Source organism: Micromys minutus, assembly GCF_963924665.1.
Source record: "Micromys minutus genome assembly, chromosome: 19".
NCBI classification, from domain to species: Eukaryota; Metazoa; Chordata; class Mammalia; order Rodentia; family Muridae; genus Micromys; species Micromys minutus.
Genome location: NC_137954.1, coordinates 53,226,263 through 53,252,181, shown reverse-complemented (window position 1 = coordinate 53,252,181; position 25,919 = coordinate 53,226,263). Strand labels below are relative to the sequence as shown.

At 40.0% G+C, this 25,919-nt stretch overlaps 1 protein-coding gene across 3 annotated transcripts in view; it reads right to left on the bottom strand.

Moving 5' to 3' along the window:
* The window catches only part of PPP4R1 (protein phosphatase 4 regulatory subunit 1), a 46,888-nt gene that overhangs the window by 13,231 nt on the left and 7,738 nt on the right, over positions 1–25,919 (bottom strand). For 2 of the 3 annotated variants that reach the window (XM_080933449.1, XM_080933448.1), the window contains exons 3-11: positions 19,590–19,674; positions 18,910–19,016; positions 15,220–15,362; positions 14,448–14,594; positions 12,702–12,809; positions 12,509–12,574; positions 11,840–11,998; positions 10,838–10,950; positions 2,444–2,964 (exon numbers count right to left, since the gene is read on the bottom strand). In XM_080933449.1, the coding sequence (XP_080789575.1) occupies positions 2,444–2,964; positions 10,838–10,950; positions 11,840–11,998; positions 12,509–12,574; positions 12,702–12,809; positions 14,448–14,594; positions 15,220–15,362; positions 18,910–19,016; positions 19,590–19,648 (1,423 nt within the window). In that variant the 5' untranslated portion in view covers positions 19,649–19,674. Of the gene's footprint in view, positions 1–2,443; positions 2,965–10,837; positions 10,951–11,839; positions 11,999–12,508; positions 12,575–12,701; positions 12,810–14,447; positions 14,595–15,219; positions 15,363–18,909; positions 19,017–19,589; positions 19,726–25,919 lie in introns of all 3 variants that reach the window. The other variant, XM_080933447.1, reaches the window with a different exon arrangement.

Below are 25,919 nucleotides of genomic sequence, written 5' to 3'. Positions count from 1 at the left end.
AGAAGCTTACAACACAGCATGGCATTGGTCTCCCTGGGTCAGACCTTTGTTTCTTGTCTTGGATAAAAAGTCTGCCTTTTAAGAACAGTTCACATGCTTTCTGGAGAATTAAAGGGAAGGACTGCTCTATAATGTACTAGTAGGAAAGAAAATAGAGCCCCAAATTAATGAGCACGCTTCTAAAAATTCAAATCATTTTATAGCACTGAGTTACTTAATAGAGATTAAACAAAAATGCCCTCAGATTTTAATAAAATCTAAAAGCACTGCATGACAAGTTTAAATTGATCTAGGTATCATAATCAGTTAAATAACTATATAATATCAATAGTGAAATTTCTTAGCTACAGTATAATTTTAAGTCAAATAGTATATTAGCCATCTTCAAAAATACATATTATGAAAATTAATGTAATGAGAGTCCTGGAATAGATTTAAAGAGTGGCTACCAAACCTTTTGGATAAAAATCAAGTTTAAGCATATATAGTTGAAGATTATCAGTGTCCGGCATCAATGTGAGAAGAGACCTTTGGTCAAGTGAGGGCATGTTTTCCCAGTGTAGGGGAATGCCAAGACACTGGGGTGGAAAGTGTTTAGGATGGAGTGCATCTTCGTGAAGGCAAGTGGAAGGGGAGGGAGATGGGAATGGGGTGGGGAAAAGATATAACATCTCAAATGTAAATACAGAGTATGTAATTAAAAGAAATCAAGTTTAAGAAAAAAATAAAATGAGTTACTGAAGCTAGATGAACTTAATAAAACTTAGGTTGACTGATGAAATGTAACAAGAAGCTAGAGGAAATAAGCATATTAAACACTTGACTATCAGAGGGAGACACCTAGTTTCTTCTCATCTGGAGGATGAGGATGGACAGGAAGAAGAGAGAGCCCAGTGCATGTCTCTACTGAGGATCCAGTTAGCCAACCCAGAGCTGCTGTGTCACCGAGGTATCTGTCCTAAGATGCAGAGAGGGTGCAGCCATGTTTGGGCATGAGAAGACTGTTCTCCATCTCAACTGTGGTACTAGCCACTGTGTTATTTCTCAACTCTCACAAAACTATCCATTCAGAAGGGCAGTAACTTCCACTGGAATGAACTACACCCCAATGAATCTTCAAAATTAAGGTCACAACTAGAAAGCATGCTATGCAGAATAAGCCAGACTCAGAGAGACAATACAGCATGTTCTCCGTCATCTGTGGAGCCTCGATTCAAGATTGTATCTGTCTGTATAGATAGATATTTAAATCAAATTCAGTTAAATTAAAATAATATTAGTGATCAAGAATGTAATAAAATGTAATGCTTTTCAGGTATAAAATTACAACAGGAGAACTCTAGAAATCAGAGAAATGAAAACAAGTGCAGATGGCAGCTAACTTACCACACAGATCCTATTTTTCAAATTTTAAACAAGGTTTTAGTTAGGAATTTGGCGTCACAACATAATAATCCTAGCTCTCAGGAGAATGTGGCAGGAAGACTTGGGGCCAGGCTGGGCTACAAAATAAGATGGTATCTTTGCCACAAAGAAACCAAAAGAACCTAAGAGTTTACTTTATTTGCATAAAAATGGGTCTTTCTCAAATTTGAGCACACTGATAGCTTAGAAATTTTAGTTCTGAGAACAAAAAGGGTAAAAACCATTCAGACTATGGTATTAGATTGCAGTTATAGGATTTAAAAGTTTTTTTTTTTTCCTTAGAAACAAATTCTCATGTAGACCCAGCTGGCCTGGAACTTTCTATATAGGCTAGGCTGGCTTAGAACTCACTGAGATCAGTCTGTCTTTGCCTAGTAAGTGTAAGTGCTGGGATTAAAGGTGTGCACCATCAAGCCTAGTCTTAAAAGCATTTGAGCACCACCTAGCTACATCATGGCTCTGCTCTTTTTTTTCTTTTCTTTTTTTCTAGTTCTGCTCTTAACCCTGTTCCTAAGCTCCAGCAGACAGAAGGAAAGCCTTGTAACATCTCACTTCTCAGTCTTAAGGACTTAACATGTCTACTTGATAAGGGGCAATGTTTTCATTAGGATTGAATAACCAGTTCAGTTGTTCACAGTAGAGGACGTGGGCCATGCATATGTAACATCCCTTGCCCCCCAAATACAAATTTGAAAAAGAAATTATTCTTGTAAAACTGCAGCTCTTAAAAAACATCATACGCATGAAAACCCAGAAATCTATTTCCACCATATAGACTACAGTACTTCTTTTAAAATGAGACTCAGAGAAAATTGAATACAGCAGAACTCAGAACTTAAAAATTATAAATGTTAAACACTGAATAATTATAAAAAGTGATTTCTGAGTGAACACATCTATTCAACAATAAACAGCAAAGAGAAGCCATCTTAGATATACAAATCAGACCAGCAATGCTGTCTTAAGGGGCATTTTTAAAACCACCTTTAAATAAATAGTATGATGGACTCTTCCATACCTTTAACATCTGGGTCATCCATGTGTGGCTCTAGATTTTCTATCATTTCTTCTAGTTCCTTCCGGGTAGCCATGGTGATATTGGGAGAACCTGGTTCCGGGACTGCAGGTGCATCTCCTGTTCTCTCTGGGCCAAGTTTCTCCCCGGGGTCCTGCTGGAGCTCTTTATCAAGATCTATCTCGGGTAGAGGAGTCCTCCAGAAATGGAATGAGTTGAACATTTCCTGATCTAAGGGAGTGGACTCTAGGGAGCTGGTGCCAACATCTGGGCAGGATGCAGACTTGATGTTATCAGGCTTTTTACCATCGCTAGCTGCTTCCTGAGGAGACTCTGAGGACAAAGTACAGAGTAAGGAGCTGTCCACTGGAGCAAGCATGCCACCTGCAGAGTCCCCAGGTGTCTCGGCAGCACAGCCTTCCAGGGTGCTCTCCAGCCTGGCACTGGAGTGAGGGGCACTGAGGTCTGAAGGCGTGTCCTCTGGCCTGCTCTGCTCTTCTTCTACGACACCATCGTCTCTGATCCTTTCATTGTTCCATTTAGGGGAGAAAAAAGAAACATGGAAGTACAGACATAATTACTGGGGAAAAAAGGTTAATGGCAAGTATGACAAAGCATTCGGACTGGCTAAGTACTTAAGTGCAGACTATTAGAGGGTCTCCACAGCCTTGCACCTTACATATGCTGCTTTTCCATCAGTTGTTCTTCGAAACAAGACACCTGTCAGACTTGTTTAAACAGTCAAGCATTATGAACAGCTGGGGAAGGCAACACTCAAGAATCCTGGAATGCTGGGGACAGGAGAGATGTCTCAGCAGGTAAGACACTGACCGACCTTCCCAAAGGACCCAGCTTCAAATCCCAGCACCCAGATGGCAGCTCACAATTGTCTATAACTCCAAGATCTGACGCTCCCACACATACATATATGAAGGCAAAACACCAATGTACAGAAGATTAAGATAAATTTTTTTTAAATGATTTTAAAAAATCCTGGGATACTATAATACTACGAATATTAGTAACAGCATGAAGAAGAAATCAATACAATGGAGTCTAAGATACATACAAATTTTAAGTTATCTATTCAGGGATCACTTGTGTCCTACTCACTCTAATAGCATGGTAAAAGCTGAGAGTTGAAACATTTTTGCTTATAAAAGATAAGATTAAAAAAAAGAACAAAACCAACTCTAGAGGGCAATAGAGAAGACACTAATTAACTCTGTCAGGGACTGTATTAAAAGCTACTTAAGTGTAAATATAGGACTATTTTTATTTCTTCCTCAATCCCCAATGCTTCTTCAAGAACAGGATTTTCCAAAAGGATGCCATGGTGCAGCAGACACAGACGGGCTGTGGGAGCGTGTGATGAGTGCTAACCATAACCACTGTCCCTCAATGGCAGTGTGCAAAGCTACTGCTTCTCTCCTGTCTGTCACACAAGTAGTTACCGGGCACCTACTAGGATCCAGGAATAAATCAGGTTCCAGGATCTGGTATGTAGGTCTAGGTAAACTGTACAAATATAAGGACCCAAATTCAATCCCTAACACCAATATAAATAAGCCAGGAGAAGCTACACACCTATAGTCCCCAGTACTGGGGAGACGGAAGCAAAAGGATCTCTGGGGCTTGCTGGTCTGCTAGTCTGGGTGAATTGGCAAGCTCCAGGTTCAGTAGGAGACCCTGTCTCAACAAATAGGGTGGAAAGCAACTGAGAAAGATGACTGAATTGACAAAATCCTTTGGCTTTTACATACACGCCCCAGACTCACACACATATGCATAGGCATGCACATACATGCGCACTCCAGCACAATCACCGTTAGCATAGACAAGTAAAAATGAACACAGGAAGCCAAGCTGGGTGTGGTGGGGCATACCTGTTGAGGCTGGAGGATCAAGAATTTAAAAGGAGCCTGGCCCTACATGGCTAAAATGAGAGCGCCGAGATTATAATTACAGGTAAACTAACATAAACTACAAGAATAACAACTAAACTAGTCAGATGCCTTTAATCCCAGTGCAGAAAACAAAGGTCAGCCTGGTCTACATAGACTTCCAGGACAGCCCCAGCTATAAAGGAGGAGTGACTCAAAAACTTAACTTCTAGCCCACCCCCAAATAAGGGTTGAAGTCCAAAAAGAGACCTAAAGGTGGGGCCACAGGCTTCAGAGGAAATTATGTGACTTTCTAGAAAAAAAAAAAAAAAAACGGGACATGCTTATGAGGCAAACAAAAGAAAAACGTCCCAAGAAGAGGCTGGTGCACCCAGGCCAATGCTAAGAGGGGAGGCAGCAGTCAGAACACAGGCCACCCTCCTGCATCTAAGACGACTAGGACATGGCTCATAGGGACAATGCAAAGTCCAGGCACATTTCTGAGTTTATCCTGCAGCCATCACATATAATGAAGCAACTATAAAACCTACCAGACATCTTCTTTTTCCAAGACCCTCGTACAAGTAGTGCAAAAACAACCTGGAGAGAAGCCAGGCTGCAGGAATGTCGATGTCAGCACCAGAGCTAACAATGTGTAAGCAGAGGTCAAGGTGGTGACGCTGTGTGTCCACTCACTTCATGCAGAGCCTGCAGGACACCCAGAGTCTGGCTAGGGCAAATCAACAGAAGCCACAGCACTAACTAGAGGCTAACAACACAAGTTAAAGTCTGGCCAGGTGGACTAGGCATCTGCTAACTCCAGGTAGTGCTATCTATGTGCAACTGACAGACAGACTCACAAGAACACAACATAGGGTTGAACAGTGTAGGAGGCAAGAGACACTAATGCTGAACGGCAGGTTAACCAGAAGCAGCCAGATGGAAGAATGACAGACAGAAGGGTGAAAGAGTGGAGAGCTGTGGTAACACTGTCTAAGAAAACAATCCAGACTCATGTGACCTGATTTAAACAGAAAGTAAAAAGACAAATGAGGGTGAATGGAGATGTATATAAATTTGTAACTTGAATGTGGTAAAGAAAAACAAGTTCTCTCACAAAGCACCAAGTATATACAGTATACCTGAAAAATACAAAGTATCTGAGAGGTTTTTTGAAAGTGTCTAAAATGGGGGCTAGAGCTATGGCTCAGTGGTTCATAGCACTGGCTGCTCTTCCAGAGGTCCTGAGTTCAATTCCCAGCAACCACATGGTGGCTTCACAACCATCTGTAATGGGATCTGGTGCCCTCTACTGGTGTGTCTGAAGACAGCTACAGTGCACTTATACATAATGAATAAATAAGTCTTGAAAAAAAAGTGTCTAAAACTTCTCAGTGACAGAATTAAATACTAAACTGGAAATTTAAGGAGAGTATAAAAAATAAGGGTGCTGCAACACTGATGTATGGCATCAATGTGTGCCAGTGCATACACTTGCCTGTAGCCTGCATGTATGGAGCCAGATCCCTTGGATCTGAAATTACAGACAGTTTCAAGCCACCACGTGGGTTCTAGGAATAGGCAGCAGCCAGTGCACCAAATGACTGTCCAGCCCAACCCAGGTTTTCATGACAGCACTGAGTGCCATTTTGTGATGCTCACCGTTTTCAGGAACATTTCTAAAAACATGTGCTTTTTAAAGTTTAAACTACAAATTGAAATTTTACATGCACATGTCATCTGAAAACATGGCATATAGTAAAAGCATTTGATACCTGGTGCTTCTCTTCCACAACTATAAGCACACGCATTTGTGTGTCAAATGTGAGGTGTCAGAGCAGCATGGGAGGGAGCCACCTTAAGGGGAGGCTTCTGCCTTGTTCCTGATTCACTGAACCAAGGTACTCTTCCAACAGCTCATGGCCAGTGCTCCTGTGGAAAGTGCTTATCCTCAGTGTGTATGAAGTATACAGTTCTAAATACTCTGTCCTGTTAACCGTGGCACAGAATGATCTCCTGTGGTCAGTAACTGGATGACAGCTGTGGACTGATTCTACATTTGAAAAAATAAGAAAAATAATGTCTAAAACTCAAGGGGTCGGGGAAAAATCCACATAAGGAAGCAAACATGACAAAGCAGTGCTAGAATGTTTGGGTGAAGGAGAGACTCTGGTATTCCTTATTTTCCAGAATCATTCTGCATAAAATTTTAAATTTTAGTAACTAGGTATTCTGGAAGGGTTAGGTAAAGCCTTAGACTTTATCATCTGACAACTTTAAGGTGCCCACACTTCTGGCACACACCAAAATCTAAGTAGCAGTTGCTCAGGTCAAACACTACTCTCAAGACTGGGTTATCGGCTCACCTTCGTGTTAATTTTAGCAATGGCCCTGACAGTCCAATGGAGCCACTTCTTCCTCTCTAGCAAAAGTACATCAGTCAGTCTGCTGAAGTGAAAACACATTTCTTTTTTTTTTTTTAATGATTATATGCATAGATGTTTTGCCTGCATATATGTATACATAATGGTGTTGGATACCCTGAAACTGGAGTTACAGACAGTTGTGAGCTTCTAGGTGGGTGCTGGGAACTGAATCTGAGTCCTGTGGAAGAGCAGCCAGTACTGTTAACCACTGAGCCATCTCTCCAGCTCCTATGTTTGTTTTTTAAAACTCAAAACTATAAGAAATGAGAAAATTTGCCCTAGTATTAGACTCTGGGAGATCCTGTATGTATATGACTTTGACTGCCCAAAGTATAAATTCCCTAAATTCCATCTCCTCCCAGAGCTGCTTGAGTTGGGTCAAGCCTGTAACTTGGTTACCAATGGCGTCTCAATGCTACATACAGTATAAGACAACTGTGGTTTTGAAGAGAGGGAGCCTAGGAGTCTGCTGTTGGAAGAATTAGAGTCACATCTAGAACATATACATACAAAAGAAGAAGAGGTTACATATAATCCCAGTCCTAGACAGGCAGGAGCAGGAAGATCAGGAGTTCAAGACCAGCTTTCACTTCACGGGATCCTGTCTCAGCCTATGTGAGTCCCATACAAGTTAATCTCCAATACCCTCAGACTTCCTTAACAGAGGCCATGGAGCCTGTCAAACCTAGTACAACCAGTTCAAGGACAAAATGACTCACAACTCATCTGGTTAAAGATAATCAAGCCAAGACAAAATAAACACCAGAACACAACCTCCAAGGTAAATTCATAATTACACTATGAAGTTATTAAATGAAGCTTTGACATTAGTGAAATATTTCCAAATTATTGAAACAATAACAATTAATTTTATTGTTCAGATCAAGCCTATAGATTTTTAGAATAATTCAGTCAAAATTTTTATTTATGGGGTTTATTAATTAAAGGAGAAAAATCAGGTATGGTAGCACATTCTTTTAATCCCAGCACTTGGAAGTCAGAGAAAAGGTAGACCTTTGTACGTTCAGGACAGCCAGGGCTACATAGAATCCCTATCTCAAATATTCAAGAAGGAAAAACAAACAATGCAAGTTGGGAGGAAGGCAGGTGAGGCCACAAGAAGAGCCTAGGGTGGGGCTGGCCCACTGCATAAAGGTATGAACTTTCCAAAGAATGGTAATCCAAAACACACACCCACGATGAGTCAGGTGTAGTGCCGGTGACTGCAGAGACAAAGAGAAAGAGCAAACAGCTGCAGTGGATATGCCTTAAAACAAGTGCTGTACAGACCCAGTTACTCTGTCAGGTTCTGATCCTGAGATGGGGGGCACAGAGGCCGTGGACACCCACAGCTATTTTGTTAACAGACAATATACATGAAATAAACCTTCCCAACAGAGAGCAGTAAGCAAAAAAGGCAGGATGAGCCCAACGAATGGAACAAAGTACATGCAGAACAGCATGCAGCCAGGGAGCAATGCAACACTTTCAGCAAATACAAGAGTGTCTATTTGCATAATTACTTTTGCTGTGATGGGAATCAAATCCAGGACACATTCTAAGGCAAGTGTTCCACCACTGAGCCACAGCCCCAGAGCTCACTATTTCAAACTTTACACAACTTTACAAAGCAAATCTCAGTGCTTTACTCTGTCTGAAAGTATAGTCTTTGTCAGCATGTTCACACTAGTATCAACAGCCTGATAGATCTGATAAAGCCAGACATCTGTGATCAATAAATCTTCCTAGGAATATTAAGTAACAGCAAATGTTTCAGAACAGATGAAGCACTACACACAAAACCAACAGTAGTAAAAAAAAAAAAAAAAATCAACAGTAGTGGAAACCTAGCAGCAAAACTTTCCTGGGGGAGCGAGGGGGGGTGTTGAAGAGATGGCTCAGCCATGCGGAGTTCAACGTTCATGCTGAGGACACAAGCTTGGTTCTTAGGAAACCACACTGGGTGGCTCACAGCAGCCCTGTAACTCCACTCCAGCAGACTCATCTCTTTTAGCTTCTATGGGCACCAGCAGATATCACATGCACAAACAAAACATGCATGCATACCTACACTTACATATCACACACCCACAAAACATATAGTAAAAATACAAAACCAAAAATGCCTTACGCGTCTGACATTGACAAGTATAAAATCTAGGGAACTGAGGTAACCCGGACAACAGACACCAAATTGTAGGTTCATACTGGGTTCTTACACTGGCTGGAAAACCAGCAGTGCTGTTTAAGGCAAGGCAGTCAAATCACGTCCTAAGGCAGCAATGTGAGTATGATGTGTAAGTATGCCCAAGCTTTTACAGTATTGAAAACCCTTCCTTACGTAGGAATTCCCTTTCCTTTACTAAATCATTACCATGGCAACTATAGATAGTCCAGTGCTACAAATAATACAGACTTGCGGCCAAGACACATCTCATATTATGGTGCAAGTCAATCATGAAGCCAAACTATTGTTAGTTGTCCCATAAAGCCACATACCTGCAGTTTTTAAGTACAGCCCAACAGCTCACATCCACTCCTACATCTCACTATACAGCACAGCAAGGCTGTTCACACTGTGCTCACAGTGCTTTTATATTTCAGAAGCAGGGTCTGCACTGGTGGCAGAGAATGCAATGCTTACTATCAAATGCTGTCTTATACACTTCCCTATACATTACACATTCACTTATTAGTCTCCTTTCAGATTTAAGAACAAGTTATATGCCAACTTCAGAACACTTAAATTGATCATTTAAAAAATTAAAGTGGTAGGGCTGGGGAGATGGCTCAGCGGTTAAGAGTACCAGAGGTCCTAAGTTCAGTTCCCAGCAACCACACGATGGCACATGACATTTATAATCTGATCTGATTACTTCTGGCATGCAGGTGTACATACAGCTAGGGTACTCATACACATCAACTAAATCTTTTTTTAAAATGCAAAGGAACTTCACAAATGCAAAGTAAGCAACATTAATTCCTACCCCACCATTCTTATCAAACTCCTTCCAGCACTGTTTTCAAAGAACTCAGACTATGCTTGCTAGAAGACCAAATTAAGAGAGATATTCTCTTCCTTTACAAAAAAAAAAACAGTACCTCAGATGTGTTTGGCAGGACAGTAGGAGAACAGGCAAAAAGGTAAAACAAGGCAGCAGAGAAGAAAGGAAGAACTGTCAAATCAAAACACCAAGAAAGCAAATAGCACAGTACCCAGACCTACAGAAGAGAATGGTCACTAGCATCACAGCAAGGCGCTGTGTCAACAGCATGTATGAGCTGCAGGGGCTTACACTCCCTTCCCATGCACTGTCTGACCCAAGGACTTCTCTACAAACTACACTACATCCTATGAACAAATCCTAAGAACTAAAAGTGTCAACAGAAATTCTTTAAATCTAGAAATCTGAAAATCAGGGTTTCAACCTCTATTAAACTTTGGTTATCATTAAGTTATTTTTCTATTTAATAAGCATATTAATTTAGGTCTAATCATTAAAATGCTTCTCTCAGTGATGGCTCAGTGGTTAAGAGCACTGACTGCTCTTCCAGAGGTCCTGAGTTCAAATCCCAGCAACCACAGGGTGGCTCACAATCATCTGTAATGGGATCTGATGCCCTCTTCTGATGTGTCTGAAGACAGTGACAGTGTACTCAAAAAATAATATAAATCATTCTTTTTTTTTTTTTTTTTTTTAAAAAAGCTTCCCTCAGTTGAGGGATTATAATGATCTCTTTGGACAGAGAACCAAGATCCAAGTTCAAATGACTCTGAGGAAACAGAGTCAGAGTAGAGCACACAGAAGCGAACATTCACATAGCTTCTTAGGACAGACGTTTTCAACATAGTTTCAACACCAGTGCTTTTCTAGGCATATAATTCATTAAACACTCAAAAAGACAGACTGTGGTTCTCTATATGAGGCATCAAGCTGTATGTTACATGCATTTTCTCAGTCAATGCATAACTAACTGAAGAGATAATTTTTGTATTAAAAAGAAATTTTAAAACATTTACTAATTACACAATATACGGGTAAAACATGGGATGCTGTTTACAAAGAAACAAAGTTTTCCCATCACACCTGTCTTGGTCATCTGAGCTTTTGCTCTCATCCTTAAAGCACTGGCCGGAACTTGATGGATTAGCAAACGTAGATATGAAAGGCCCCAGGGACTGAAAGGCTGCTTGTCGAACCTAAGGGAGAACGAAGGAAAAGAACAGACATCAGCAAGATGAAGTACACATATTTTAATGCTCATACATCTACTTTGCATATACAAAAGCCAAAGTATGCTCAGGATAAACAGGAAAGCCTTGTAAAAGAAACCTGACTTTCTTCACTTGGCTGCTCAGACAATCAGAGCCGAGTGGCACATACAACACAACACAGAACAAAAGTTACAAAGGCTTCCTGTACTATTCAGAAACAAGAACTGCAAACCAGACCCGGCCTCCTCCTACCTGCCTCTACCTCCTGAGCACTAGGATTGAAGATATGCATCCTCAATACTTGGTAAAAATACATATTAAAAAAACAAAACAAAAAAAACAAAAAAAACAAAAAAAAAAGAAAAAGTCAATGAGCCACCTACCGTTAAAACAGCAAGTCAAATTAAAAACGTGATACTTTCCAGGTAACAAAAAGACAACCTTTAATAACCTTCCACTGACTAGTCTTATATATATGAGTAACATAATTATAAATTCATTTTGGGGAAGGGGTGTCTAAGACAGGGTTTCTATTTTGGAACTCACTCTGTAAACCAGGCTGACCTCATAATCACAGATCCAACTGCCTCTGCCTCCCACGTGCTGGGATTAAAGGCATGGACCATTTCCATTTGGAGTAAATTATTTTTTAAATTTGAAATCATGGAGCTCGATGGCTCAGCAGTTAAGAATACTGCTCTTCCAAAAACCCTGGGTTCAGTTCCCAGCACCCACAGGGTAACTCACAACTTCCCATACAAACAAACATACATTCATACAGGCAAAACATCCACAGACATAAACAAATAAAATATTAAAACAATTTTTTAAAAATCACATTTAGACTGAAAATGCTTTTAAAAAGCAGTGTTACCCAACGTGAAGGATCACTGATCAAGTTAATAAATAGTGCTGATAACTTTGTCCGTCGGATTTCTTGACATGTTGCACAGGAGACAGCCATGAAGCACTCAGCACAGGCCTTCCGGACACCCCATACATTATCAGAACACAACTGGAAGAACCTGGGCAGCTGTGAGGATACAAAAGGAAGCCAGTCACTTCCCTGCCAATTTCTGTTTTAAATGGTGGATATTCTTAAAACATACAAATATATTTAATACTGGAACTCAAATATTTCTGACTCACATCCAATTTATTCAAAGGCAAAGCACAAACAAACACAGCTAGATGTCATTCGAAAGCTTACACCTGCTGAGCTCATTTTGCTAATGGATGTATAGACAGACATTCTAAGCATACAAACGTGTACATAGGGCACAGACATGTCACAACTCTGCTACAAGATTTAGGTGCCACCAAAGCTATTCTAGTAAAATGAGCATTCTAATAAACATTCTAGTTTATCACTGTTTTTCACATAGTGGTCTAATGCTTAAACAAAAAATCCTTATCAAATCACATTGCAAATGCCAATCTGCAGTTCTAAACTTAGAAAGATCCTTCTGGTTTGCAGTCACAGTACCGTATCAATAAATTCCACTACTTTGTATTGCTTATCTTTAATACTTTAAATACTTACCAACATTTCTTCTGTAGCTTGCTGGCCAACTACACTGCAAATATCTCCAAAATTGGCAGCACATACCTATAACAGAACCATCACTAACATTTCAGTATCACGCACAGAGTTCCTTCAAAACAATCATTACATCCCACATACCAGAGTACCATGGATTCTTAAACATGGAGACCAAAAATGGATGCAGACACACCTTTCGGACATGAAACATTCTACAGTCGCAGCACATCTCGCAAAACCTAGGAAGGATGAGACGCTCCGTAATATCCTTCCCAACCATGGGGGCCATCTTGCACATAATCTGAAATAAATGAGAATAAATTCATATTGAAAACATCTAAGGCCTTTTAAGTTAAATTTAATAATTTAAAGAAATACATATTAACCAATGTACAGCAAATGTACTAAATCTAGGGGGAAAATGATTTTTCTATCATTAGTTAATGATTTAATTATTTTGCTAGTAACTTTGAAAGAAAAAAACAGGAAAAAGAGAAAAAAGAAAATTCCACCTTTAAACTTAGCACTTGAGAAGTGGAAACAGGTAGAATATAAGTTCAAGGCCAGCCTGGTCTACAATCAAGTTCCAGAACAGCCAGAGCCATGTCTCAAAACACCTACCAGCAACAAAAAGGCAAGAGTGTGTCTGAGAAGACTATGGCTACGTGCAGCTATGTCTCTGAGGAAAGCTGCACCCAAACAAAGCCTTTCAGCTTTTGAATTCGGAGCCAAGCCTGCCTTTGCATAGACACCATCCTAATACATATAAGTTCCAGCTAACAAATAACAAAGTCAGTGTTTCCTCTATCCCCATATTTAATACAGAAGGAAATCTGACACTTGACTTTCAGAATTTCCCAAACATATCTATTCTCAGACTGCAAAAATGACAAGAAGTAAAAGACATACAGACTGGAAAAAAACTTAAGTCATGGTGACATGACTGCCTACATAAAAAACTCTAATGGATCTAATAAAGAAGCTACCAGAATAAATAGATTTTAAAAAATTGTAGGATATGTACATCAGAATAAAAAAGGTTTATATTTCTATAAATTAACAGTGAAGTAGAAAGCTTTAAAAATACATCATTTATAATGTTAAAATGTGAAATCTAACAAAAGTAGATCTTTCTGTTCAAAGCTACAAAACATAACTGTGCCATCAAATACATAAGTAAATCCCTTCCAGGAGCATCACAATCATGGCTGTTGGACTGCCACTTCTCAAATGAGTCTGCAGGTCCAACAATTCCTACCTACAGTCCTTACATCCTTGAGGAGACAGCACCTGCGACTCCCAACTCCCACAAACAGCTCAGTGTTTCAACGAGGCAAAGCTGAAATTTGAAGCTCTGTCTAATCTAGGTAACATAGAATTATTTTTTTTCTTAAAACAAACATAAGATATGGGGGAATCCTAAGCTTTGTACCAATCCTAAACATTATAATTATGCTTTTAGGCTAGGCTCCCCTTAATATAACCAATAGTTATATCAAGCTGATTTTCTTTACTGTGGAATTTCTGAAATTAAAACGTGATTGTTTGGAGCAAGGTAGGGGTAATAACTGTACATTGTGATTGTATTAAATGCCACTAAATACTATACTTTAAATGGCTAATTTTATATAAGTTTCACAACAATGAAAACTGCTGAAAAAAAGCATCTAAATTTTTGTTAACATCGAATATGTAAGAAATAATGAAAAGGAAATTCTCAAGGGACAGAAAACTAGAAGGCCATCTCTGTTCTCATGGTTGACCTGTAGTCACTGGCAATTTCTGTTACTATTTTTTATATCAACAAAAGACCAATGTTATATATTTAGTGCTTTTCTATGCTCTGGTCTCAGCTTGGGAACCAAGGATGGGAGTGACACACATATCATCGCACTCTCAACGCTCACTATCGGTTTGCCTAAACAGAGGGCACACTTACAGCCACAGCCTCTGTCTTCACATCGTCATTGCTGTCTGGAGCAGTCAAGTCTATGAGGACAGGGCACACCTTGGTCTCCACATCAAATCGCTCAATCAGCTCCTGCTCCAGCAGAGCCAGCAAAGCTGCCTGACTAGTTTTCCTCACCTACCAAGAAAAACACAAGGTGGGGGGATATAGGAGGGGGGAAAAAGGGGATAACATTTGAAATGTAAATACTGAGAGTATCCAATAAAAAAAAATAGGTAAAAAAAAAAAAAAAAAAAAAAAAAAAACCACCACTGTATAAAGAAGTAACCAGGCAATGGCAGTGCATGCCTTTGAAGGCAGAGATAGGTGGATCTCTGAATCTGAGGCCAGCGTGGTCTAGTGAGTTCCAGGACAGCCAGGGCTACACAGAGAAAGCTCTGTTTCGAAAAAACAAAAACAAACAAATTTTCTACAACATCATTTGCAGATGAAAACACGTCTACTAAAGTAGGAACCTGTAACTTGCAAAACAGCAGATATTTGCTCAGCTCTTACAGAGGGTCACTGGGGTAAGGGAGGACTGGTGAGCAGGTGCCCTTTATAATGGGGTCAAGGCCCCTCGCTTTTAAATTTGTTAGACTTTCAACTCGCCTTAATCTAAGATAAGAAGTCACTTCTGGAAGATATAATAATGAAATTAGACCCAAAAAAATTCAAATTACATCACTTGGGTTGGGCCATTCTACATGTACTATGCTATATATATATATGTCCTTTAAGAACAAGTAAATGCAACTCTTACCTGATTATTCTGGTCTGCAAGGTATCTAACCACAATTGGTAGTAAGTACTTGGAAAAAGCATATGGTATCGAAGGCCGGTTCTCTTGACAAAACAGTGCAATGTGCGGCACTTGTTCCATCAGCTCTGCTCTCACAGTTGGTTCTAGTGAAACAACAGCAACATGAACAAGCACGGAGACAGCTGCCTTCCTTCATCTGGGCTACTTAGGAACCAGCATGGTAAGAGGTCACAATGCTCTCTATCCTGACACTTCTTTCCGTAAATGAGAGGTAGAAGTCACTCCCAACCACACTCAATCCTGTCTGAGTGTGCAGTGGGTAAAGAACTTCTTAAGGGTATATACATTGACCAAGCATCTATAACAAGCCACATTGAACTGGGGGTTAAATACTCTATCTGGCATCCCTACCAATTCTGTGGTAGGACAGCACTGTAAATGATGCCAACACTAAAATAGGCTACCATCTGCAGACTGCATGATGTAAGAACAACCTAGGAAAAGTTTTAAGACCAACAGCCCCTCCTCTCATTTCATCACTGAAAGATTATAAGTACAATTAAAACAACTAATTTCCCTTTAAAAACAGGTACCACGTTAGTTAAAAGGTAAAACAGCATAGGTGACTAAACAAACCCACAGTCCCTAAGGAACATGAAGATGAACCTTTAGCAGAAAAAGATTAAGACACAAGGGAAGATTAATACCAAGTCTTCAACAACCAGAGTGGTCTAAACCTCTTCAAACATTCCATTTTAAATAGACAGTATCAGGAGACACAACCAAGGAAAGAACACAACAGGCCATGAAGAGCAAGACAACATGAAAATAGAATCTAAAGTTCTGGGAAAAGGTATCATTACCAGCAACAAAACCTCGAAGTGCTCAGGAGGCAGACTGGAATTTCCCAGCAGAGAGAAACAATCAAAATGCCCATGAAAAATGAAAGACTGAAAAAGTCGGTGGAAATCCATGGGGGCCTATTGTTATTCTTTTAATTTGTTATTATTATTATTATTATTATTATTATTATTATTATTATTATTATAAACTTGTTTACCAGCTCCACATTCTCAACCATATTAAACATCTACTCAGTCAGTGATGATGTTAGAATGCCCATCCACCACCAAGCCCTGGGCTCCATGCTCAGCACTACATAATATGCCTGTGATCCTAGCACTTGGGATGTGAAAGTAAAAAATCATGAGAAATTCAAGCTGGAAGTAAGCCAATTTTTAAAAAGCTATATGGTTATTTTTTTCAAGATCAAGATTATTCTCAGTTACATAGCAAGTTCAAGGCTAACTGAACTACATGAATCTTATCTCAAAAACACATACAGACATACAACCAAAACTAAATTTCAAAAAAGATTTTAAGACAGGGGTAAATCAATATTTCAAAAGTCAATGGCTGAAATCTTCTGACAGAATGAACCCTCGAATGTGCAGGGTATTTGATCCCATTGTAACCCCCGAGTTTGTGTTATTTACTGAAGAAAAAAACAAAACTGTTTCTAGTTGTGCTGTGGCTCAGCCAAAACACAGGCCTTTATTTAATCCCTACTGAATGTCTTATTCTAGCTTCCTCCTCCCACCCTGTAGTAAGATCAGCAACAGGAAACCTCAGAAACAGTTGGTCCCTTGACACTCTTCTTGCTCAAGTCACTTTAGAATGGCTCCTAGGCACTTCAGTCTCTCAAAGGCCCCATCTATGTAACAAGCTGTGCATCTCTCAGTCTTCCTGTCACTGAGACAGTTCATGCTGCTGACCTGTTAATTCTAACAGCAGATTACAGACCTCAGTCACCACCTTTTCCTATCTAGATGACACACCCCATACACGCCTGTGACAAAGCTCTCATCTACACCCCTCTAGCTTCTAACTTTTTGTTTTCCTCACAAGTGTGCCCTTTCCCCTCTGCATATTGTTAACCTAAAAATCCAATACAACCTTTTATATGACCAAATAACTTAACACAAACAAAAACTACAAAATTATAGTTTATTAGACCCTTCTAAAGCCACTGCAGAATAAGTAATTGTTGGGATTCTGTAAACCCCACCCCTCAATTACCTGGCAGTAGCCTGGTATGCTCCGCCCCAGTGACCTGACACTATAAAAGGGGCTGCTTGCCCCCTCCTCTCTCTCTTGCCTCTCTAGGCCTCTTGGCCTCTTGCAGCTGTGCTCTCCCCCTTTACCCCTCCTCTTCCCCTTCCCTTCCCCCCCTCTCTCTCCACGTGCTCAAGAAGGTTGGCCTCTTCTCCTCTGTTTCTCTATTCCTCTCTCTGCCTCTACTACCCTCTTAACCCTCCCATGACCTGAATAAACTCTATTCTGTATTATACTATTGTGTGGCTAGTCCCTCAGGGGGAAGGGATTCCCAACATGGGCCGCCCCCCAGAGGCATCTCCCTTGCCCCCAGGCCTCGCTGCACCTCCATGGGCCATATGCCCCCCACTCTCTTCATCCTTTTTCCAACATTGGTGCCGAAACCCGGGACGTCATCTTTTTACAACACTGGTGCCCCATGACTTTTCCTTTCAGTGGTGCACATTATGGTGCCCCGTGACTTTTCCTTTCAGTATAGCAAAAGCAATTATGTGACAAAGATAAATTAATAGTTACAAATATTGTTTTCATTCTTTAAATTTGAACCTTAAACTTTAAGGCTAATACATCAACTGCTTATAAAAGGATTAGTTCATCTCAAGTTTAAAAAATGAGCCTGTTGAAAGCCAACGAGTTTACAAAAAATTAAAAACACTTTAACAAATAAATTTAAGGAAAAAGATTTCAACCTTTATTTTTGAATGTTTATAAATTCAAGTATATACATGTGCTGAAAACCTGCTACTGGGGGCCTGGAGCAATGGCTCAGTGGTTAAGAGCATTGGCTGCTCTTCCAGAAGTCCTGAGTTCAATTCCCAGCAACCACACGGTGACTCACAGCCATCTGTAATGGGATCCAATGCCCTCTTCTGGTGTCTGAAGATGCTACAGTGTTGTCGTATAATAAATAAATGACTGACTGGGAGCCAGCTCAATGGGTGAGTGAGTACCTGATAAGCAAGCAGGAGACCAGAGTTCTGATCACCAGCACTCACGTGGAAGTGGGAGTGACCCCCATGGCCCAGCACTGAGAGGCAAAAGCAACAGGCAGACCCTAGGAACTTGCTGGGCACATCTTAAAAATATTGTCACATTATTATTATCAAGTTTTCAAGTCAAGTTCACTCCCTACCTCAGACTAGCTGGAATTTACTATGCAGTCCAGGCTGGTTTCAAACTAGAGTAATCCCCCCACTTTCCACTTCTAAATTTAAAAATTATTATTGACTCTAAAATGTTAACATAAATCACAGAAATAACCTAATTTCTTAGATTTATATTAATGAGAAATTTCAAAAATTAAGTAAATGAACATATGTAAACTGTTTTTCCACTTATGACTAGTAGAATAACAATTTCCTAAAAAAAGAATTTTTTGGGGGGGAGGGTCTCTCTGTGTATAGTACAGAATAGCTTTGAACACAAGTTCTTCGGAGTGCTGGGATAAGAGGTGGGGTCATTTGCCAAGGTCTTGGGAAATCTTACATCTCGATCTCTCCAGTAGGTTTAGAAATACAGATTTAGTGAAAGAAGACTTTCTAGAAACAATATATCCATTTCTCTATAAACATATACCTGAGTCATCAGCTAATCGGCTAATTCTTTCCAAGACAGCAATGCAGTCCCTCTCATCATCGCAAACTTCCCTCAGAGTATCCAGCAAACTCCGGGCCACCATTTGTCTACAGGAGAAAATCAGATGGTGATCAGTGCTGCCAGTGCTTGTTATTTAGAACGTCAAAACACAGAACACTTATGTTTCATAAAGACAGTTTTTCTGTTTGCAAATCACAACTAAACTTGTAATTTCTAAGAAACAAAAGTTGGTAATGATTTTACTGAAAAGATTATTACCAATTTTTTATCTTTATCCAAATAATTACAGAAATTTCTAGTCAATCAATTTTCACTTCAATTATCCTCTCATCACAATAATGGTAAACTATATTACTCTTTATTATGTTAAATGTCATATTTACTAGTATGAGTTTATTGTCTACAGTCAAAAAAATTCAATAAAGACTTGAGATTCCAGAAGAAATAACAGGAAGTATGTCATGTCAGCTGGTAGAGGGGTAATACGCAACCCAATAAGCAATTATATGATAACCAACTAACCCAACAACTAACAAGACAAATACACTCAGATCAGGCTATAAACCCAGGACCTGACTGCACCTGACACCTCCTCTGGGGTGGATCATTCTGTATCCCTGCTGATATTCCTTTCATGTTAATGAAGAGAACACACATACCTGTTAAATATGTTCTCACTTGCAGCATACTTGTCCAGCCTCCCCAAGGGTGTCAACATTTCATCTTGTGAGACAAAGTCCAGGGCTGAAGGTATAATAATCACATCAGACTCTGAGCTGTAGTCATCCACACCAACTAGCAGAAACATCAGAAATACTCCTTATAATACTCTGAAACTCCACGTGCCCTTGCCTGCTGAAGCAGTACAAATAAAGACCTTAAAATCATCCCAGAGCTACCTCAAGGATAGTCCTCCTTTCTCCACCCACAGTCTTCCTGGCCTCTAGCAGCATACTCAGTGACTGCAGAAACTCAGTACAAAGACACACAGTGACTTTAAAGTCAACCACTAGGGAGACAGAGGCAGGCAGATATCTGGATCTCTATGATTTTAAAACCAGCCTGGTCTACAGAATAAGTCTGGGACAGCCAGGGCTACACAGAGAAACCCTGCTATCTCGAAAACAAACAAAACAAACAACAAAAACATGTTCACGTGTTTAGCTCATGTAACGGCTCCCAGAACTTGGGAGGCAGGGGGAGAGGCAGGCAGAGATCTGAGTTTGAGGCAGCCTGATCTATAGATCTATAGATATATAGTGAGTTCTCCGGCAGACAGGGCTTACATGTGAGACCCTGTCTTTAAAAAAAAAAAAAAGCCCTAAAATTTCATGCTCAAGAGAACAGTAACAGCTTATGAAAAAATACACAGAAAGGCAAACACTGACTTAGTCAATTCTATAATGAAGCCACTAACGCTAAAAAGTGTTTAGCTTTGCTTACTAGAAAAGAACAGTATTTATATTCATTAAACAAACATTAAATGATCCAGTGTCAACTACTTATGTTAGGAAAACAAATCACGAAAATACGTATATTAAGAGTTAATACTCTGTCTGTCTACACCCCAAACAGATCTGGGGCAGCTGTGGGAGGGAACCAACTAAACCATGCTGCTTGAAGACATACTAAGGAAGGTCAAAGTACCAGCTGGAATTAAAACATCAAATTATAAACTTGAAAACAACCATTATTTTATAAAATCCAAGATGAATAAATAAGAAAGCCCATAAATAACCCAAAGGAAAACTACAGAGACAGAACCCATGGGTAGAGAGGCCAGAGAGAAATTAAACCCAACTATATTGTAATTAGGAACTAACTGTAAATAGCCTAAATGTCTATTAAAAGACAGACTTCAAACTGGGTTTAAAAACCAACACTAAACCATATATAGAAATAATTACTTAGTGCAGAAAATGTTCACAACATTTCTACCCCATCATTCATAAGATACCTTACTCATTAACTAGAGAGCTGTGACAGCCACTGGACACTTATTTGCCATCATTCTCTCCTTCATGATGTCAGCTTGCTGAGCTATGCTTGTCAGGCACCTTTATGCAGGCTCTAGAATTCTATGACTATGACCAAACTGTTTCATCAGAGTCTCACATAGGCTCACAGATAAACATGATTCTGGTTCATAAAAGGTGGGAAGAGCAGAAAAGACTCTGGTAGTAGCTATTGTTGAACATCACTGTGCTTAAGACCAGGCATGGAGAGTTACCTAAAATGCACATTCTTAGATCATACACTCGGATATTGATTATGCAAATCTAGAATGAGGCCTGTAGACACCTATTTTGATAAATATCCTCATCAATTTAAATGTAAAAATAAAAAACCATATTTGAAAATCACACCTTATCTGTTTCTATTTTTGTCATCTTTCTCTCAGTCATGAACTACAACACTTGTACATAAAACGGGTATTCCCCTGTGACACAGACAATTATGGCAGCAGCCTCAGTAAGGATTCGTGGAGTCACTCTGGCCTGAGTTATCCCAGTTATCTTCTCTAGTCTGTTTAAAGATCCCCACCCCACACCCACACTCCACTTTTCAAACAGGATCTCACTATGTGCCCCAGCCAGCCTAAACTCAAGGTCCTCCTGCCTCAGCATTCTAAATACTGGAGTTCTAAGCATGTTACCACACCTGCTTTTTCATCTGTTCTTGACTATGATTTCATCTTAATGGAGGCCATAAACGTTTGACTACAGATGACTAAAACTAACTTAAACCTTACCCAGCCCAAACTGCAAATGCCTGCCACAGGCTATAATGAAAAAATCTACAACACAGCAGAACTGTACAGAGAAACCAGTTCATCTCAAAAAAAAAAAAAAAAAAAAAAAAACAGAAATTCAAAAAAATCCTATCATGAGACAAGCAGAGAACAATGATATATGTGTTTTTATATAATGTAATACACATATATGAAAATGTCACTAAAACTGTTTACAGCCTCTCACTGCTACTGAAAAAAAAATCCCTGTATATCTGTGTATACATACCATATATATACAGCCAGTGGTTTCTTTAAATAAAACAGCATCAAGGTGTTATATAAATGCAAAGGTTAGGTTTGCTACAAAGTTTCTACAGCTTACTGAAGTAGTACACTAAGTTTCAACATTTATTTACTATTATTGTAGAGCAGTGTGTGCCTGTGGGTGTATATGCAGATGTTATGGCATTGTGATAGGCAGTCACTTCTCTCCTTCCACCATGTGGGTTCTGGATGGAACTCAGAGTGTTGGGAAGCACCAACACCAAGAAGCCCTTTCTGACTGTTTTGTTTGGAGTCTCAATCACAGGAGGTAAGCACTAAGCTGTATCCAGCCTAGTACCTTACCTCTCAATTGATGGTAACACAAATTAAAGATGAAAATTACAATTTGGGGAATAATCTTTGAAACATACAAAAAGGTATAAACAGAGAAAAATGTAGGAATAAAAATGGAATTATTAGAAAATTCTTAATCTGAAAAAAAACTAGGAAAGAAATAAGTATAAGGTAATAAAACAAACAGAAAAATACCAGTCCCAAGTCCAGCCAAACAATTATCCCACCTAGAAATGGACTATTTCATTTAAAAGAATAGATTACCAGGCAAGGGCAGCACTGAGCTACTGTCTCTCAATCAGAACCTTTTTCTTTCTGTTTTCTTTTTTGAGAACATCTCACTGTGTAAGCCAGGATGGCCTCAAACTTACTATGTATAGCCCTGCTGATCTCAGCACTTGGAAGGTTGAGGCAGGAGAGTTATGGATTTGAGGCCAGTCTGGGCTACAAGTGTCCCAATCATATGGAATGGAATCCTTACAGGAACCTAGCCAATCCTGTTTCAGAGCCCTAAACCAGCCATGCATCCTTCTAATTCTGGATCATGAGAGACATTGTTTTATCTTGAAACTCATGAAAGATAACAAAGGGATAACAGTAAATATTTTTGTTAACAATGGAGTACTTCTCTGTATAAAAACACAAAGTTACAAAAATCACCCCAGGAGTCAGTACAAACAACACCCTCTGCAAACTCCTACCACCCTGCACATAGAAGAAATACAAAGTAGTTAAAAACATCTAATCTCCAGCTTTTTAAAACATAAAGGTTTAAAAATGAGAAAGAAGTGGAAAATCTAGGCCAGGTCTGGACTCAGCTCTCCCGCTCTGCGGTTTACAAGCTTTCTAGCTGGACTAGACCAGATTGTTTAATTAGAATGGACCTTATCATTTACAAAATGGCCCAACTGAGTCTTGTACTTAAAATAATCCTCCTGCTTCTGCCTCCCTGACGCTGGGAATACAGGTGTGCACCACCACACGCAACTGCCATCAAGACTGTCAGGTACCAAAAATGTTGTCTATTGAGTATCTGATAGATGTCTTTATATAGTAAGGGAAATTACTGGAATGACTTACAGTCTGTAGTCCAACAATGGGCAGCTGTGAATGAGAAGCAAAATTCTAGTAGTTGCTCAGTCACATGAGGCTAGTTGTTTCAGCTGGTCTTCTGTAGAAGTAGGTTCCAACAGAAGTGCTGGCAAGTAAGTGCAGGCAGGTGCAGAGCAAACTCTTCCCTTTTCCATTGTCCTTATGCTGGTCTCCAGAAGAAGGTGTGGCCCACATTAAAGCTTTGTACCACCAGGCCACCACCTGACCTAAATTTATCCTTTCTTGGAATCTGCTCTGTCTCAGGCTGGCCTTGAACTCAGAGATCTGCTTGCCTGTCTGCTGGGATATAAGGCATGTACTACCTTGCCTGGACCTAAGCTTTTCATGGCCACTATACCTCAAGATCAAGTGCCCTCCATTTCTGGACTGTAGCTCATTCCAGATGTAGTCAAGCTGACAACCAGAAATAGCCATCACTGGGCATGATACCCTCTTCTTTTCTAGATGAAGGGGAGGAGTGTTGTGGAATGTTGTCCTCCAGACATGACAGGGCCATGTCACTCAAACTCATAGCAGGTGTGACGATATCATCACAGGACTGGGCCTGTCAAGATTTCTCTTATGGAGGGAAGGAGCTTACAAGGCCACACCCTTCCCTAAGGATCTTAGAGGGAGTTACAGTTGCTAGGGGTTAAGAGTTTATCTCAAGAGAGCCTCAGCCCACCTAAGAAACTACTGGCAGTTAATGGTCACTGGGGAATGGGATGTGTGGGGGAGAAGCAGGCTTCTTTTACAGAACTGTAGCCACTAGGAAGAGCTCCAGAGTCCTGTAAATAATCCCTTACCCTTGCTCATGTAAGCAACCCTGGGTTCAATGTGTTATTGCCCCCAAAAGGCATATAAAAGTAGGAGGGGGAGTGGTTACAAAGAGAAAGGTGACTGGGAGAGGGATGACAGGGAACCAAGGAACCATCAAAACACAGGCATGCTGGGTAACCTTGGTAACCAACTTGACTGCATCTGGAAGTAACTAAACCCAAGCGGCTGGGTGTACACGTGTGAAGAATTTTTCTTAATTAAATCATTTTGAGTGGAAAGACCCACGCTTTTGAGGTGGAACGATCCACCTGTAATCTGGAACATACCTTCTGCTGGCAGCCTAGATTAAAAAAAAAAAAAATGAGGAAGAAGGAAGCTTGCTCTCTGCCTGCTTGCTCTCACTACTGCTGACAAGTCCGTTCCTTTACTGGCATTAGAACATACTTTTCTGGAATTCCAGTGTATATACTGAAGACCAGCTGAGACATCAGCCTCATGGAGTGAACAACTTTTAAATTCTTAGCCTTTCCATTGGTAGACAGCCATTGTAGGACTAGCTGGATCACAGCCTGAAAGTCACTCTAATAAATCAATATCTCTCTCTCTCTCTCTCTCTCTCTCTCTCTCTCTCTCTCTCTCTCTCTCTCTCTCTCTCTCTCTCTCTCACACACACACACACACACACACACACACACACCACATATATGCATATATATTCTATTAGTTCTATTCTTCTAGAGAACTCTAAGACGTATGAAATTATTATAAAAATAAACTGGGCTTTAACATACTTTAGCAAACACACCATAAATGGAACAGGACCATGCTCCTGTGGAGCAGAGTGCCAGTTACTATGACTAGGACACCGGAGTGGACTGAGGACAGTCAGTCTAATACATACACACACAGAGGGAGGGAGGGAGGGAGGGAGGGAGGGAGGGAGAGACAGACAGACAGACAGACAGACACAGAAAGTGAGTCCTGGGCAGGAGATTACAAGATTATCACACCACTGACTTGCCAAAAAGCAGAAAATAAACTAGACGGAAGTCAAGGAAAACAAGCAACCAGTGATCCCTTCCAAAGTTCAGTATCTCTGGGCAGAGTTTCTAAAACCAGGTGCTCTAAAACAAAAGGCTGAAGGTCAACCTGGGCTACTTACACTATATAGGAAACCCTGTCTAAAATAATCCAAGTAAACTACACTGAGAAATAAAGCATATGCAGCGTCACAGGAGGTAAATGCTGAGAAAACAGAGACATGATAAGTGTGATGTGTGAATCTCACTTAGCAAAGACAGTTCCATGGAGGGCAGGTAGTCCTGGACACATGGAGCCATTTCAGTGTGCACTACACACACACAACAGCTCTGCTGATGAGTGCTGACTATATCTAGTAAAGAATACCTTCACTCTTAGGACAGAAGGGCTAAATATAACCATTTATCCCTAAAAGGCCCACTGTAGAAATTAAAATTAAAACGAATATTCTATTTTGTCTATATCTGTATAATTATGTAGAAAGCAGAAAGAGCCAACTAGAAGAATGTTAACAATGGAGTTTCCATCCAGAGAGTCACTATATTTTGTGAGAGTGAAGACTTAAAACTACTAAGTTTAATTTTAAACTAAATCATATGAAACAAATTGGGATTTTGACCTTATTTAGCTTGTTCAGAAAAGTAAAGGTCCATCTCAGATTTATCAAAGGTATCAGTGGCCTACTATGTGCTGGGAACTCAACTATGGATAAAAATAATGTGTC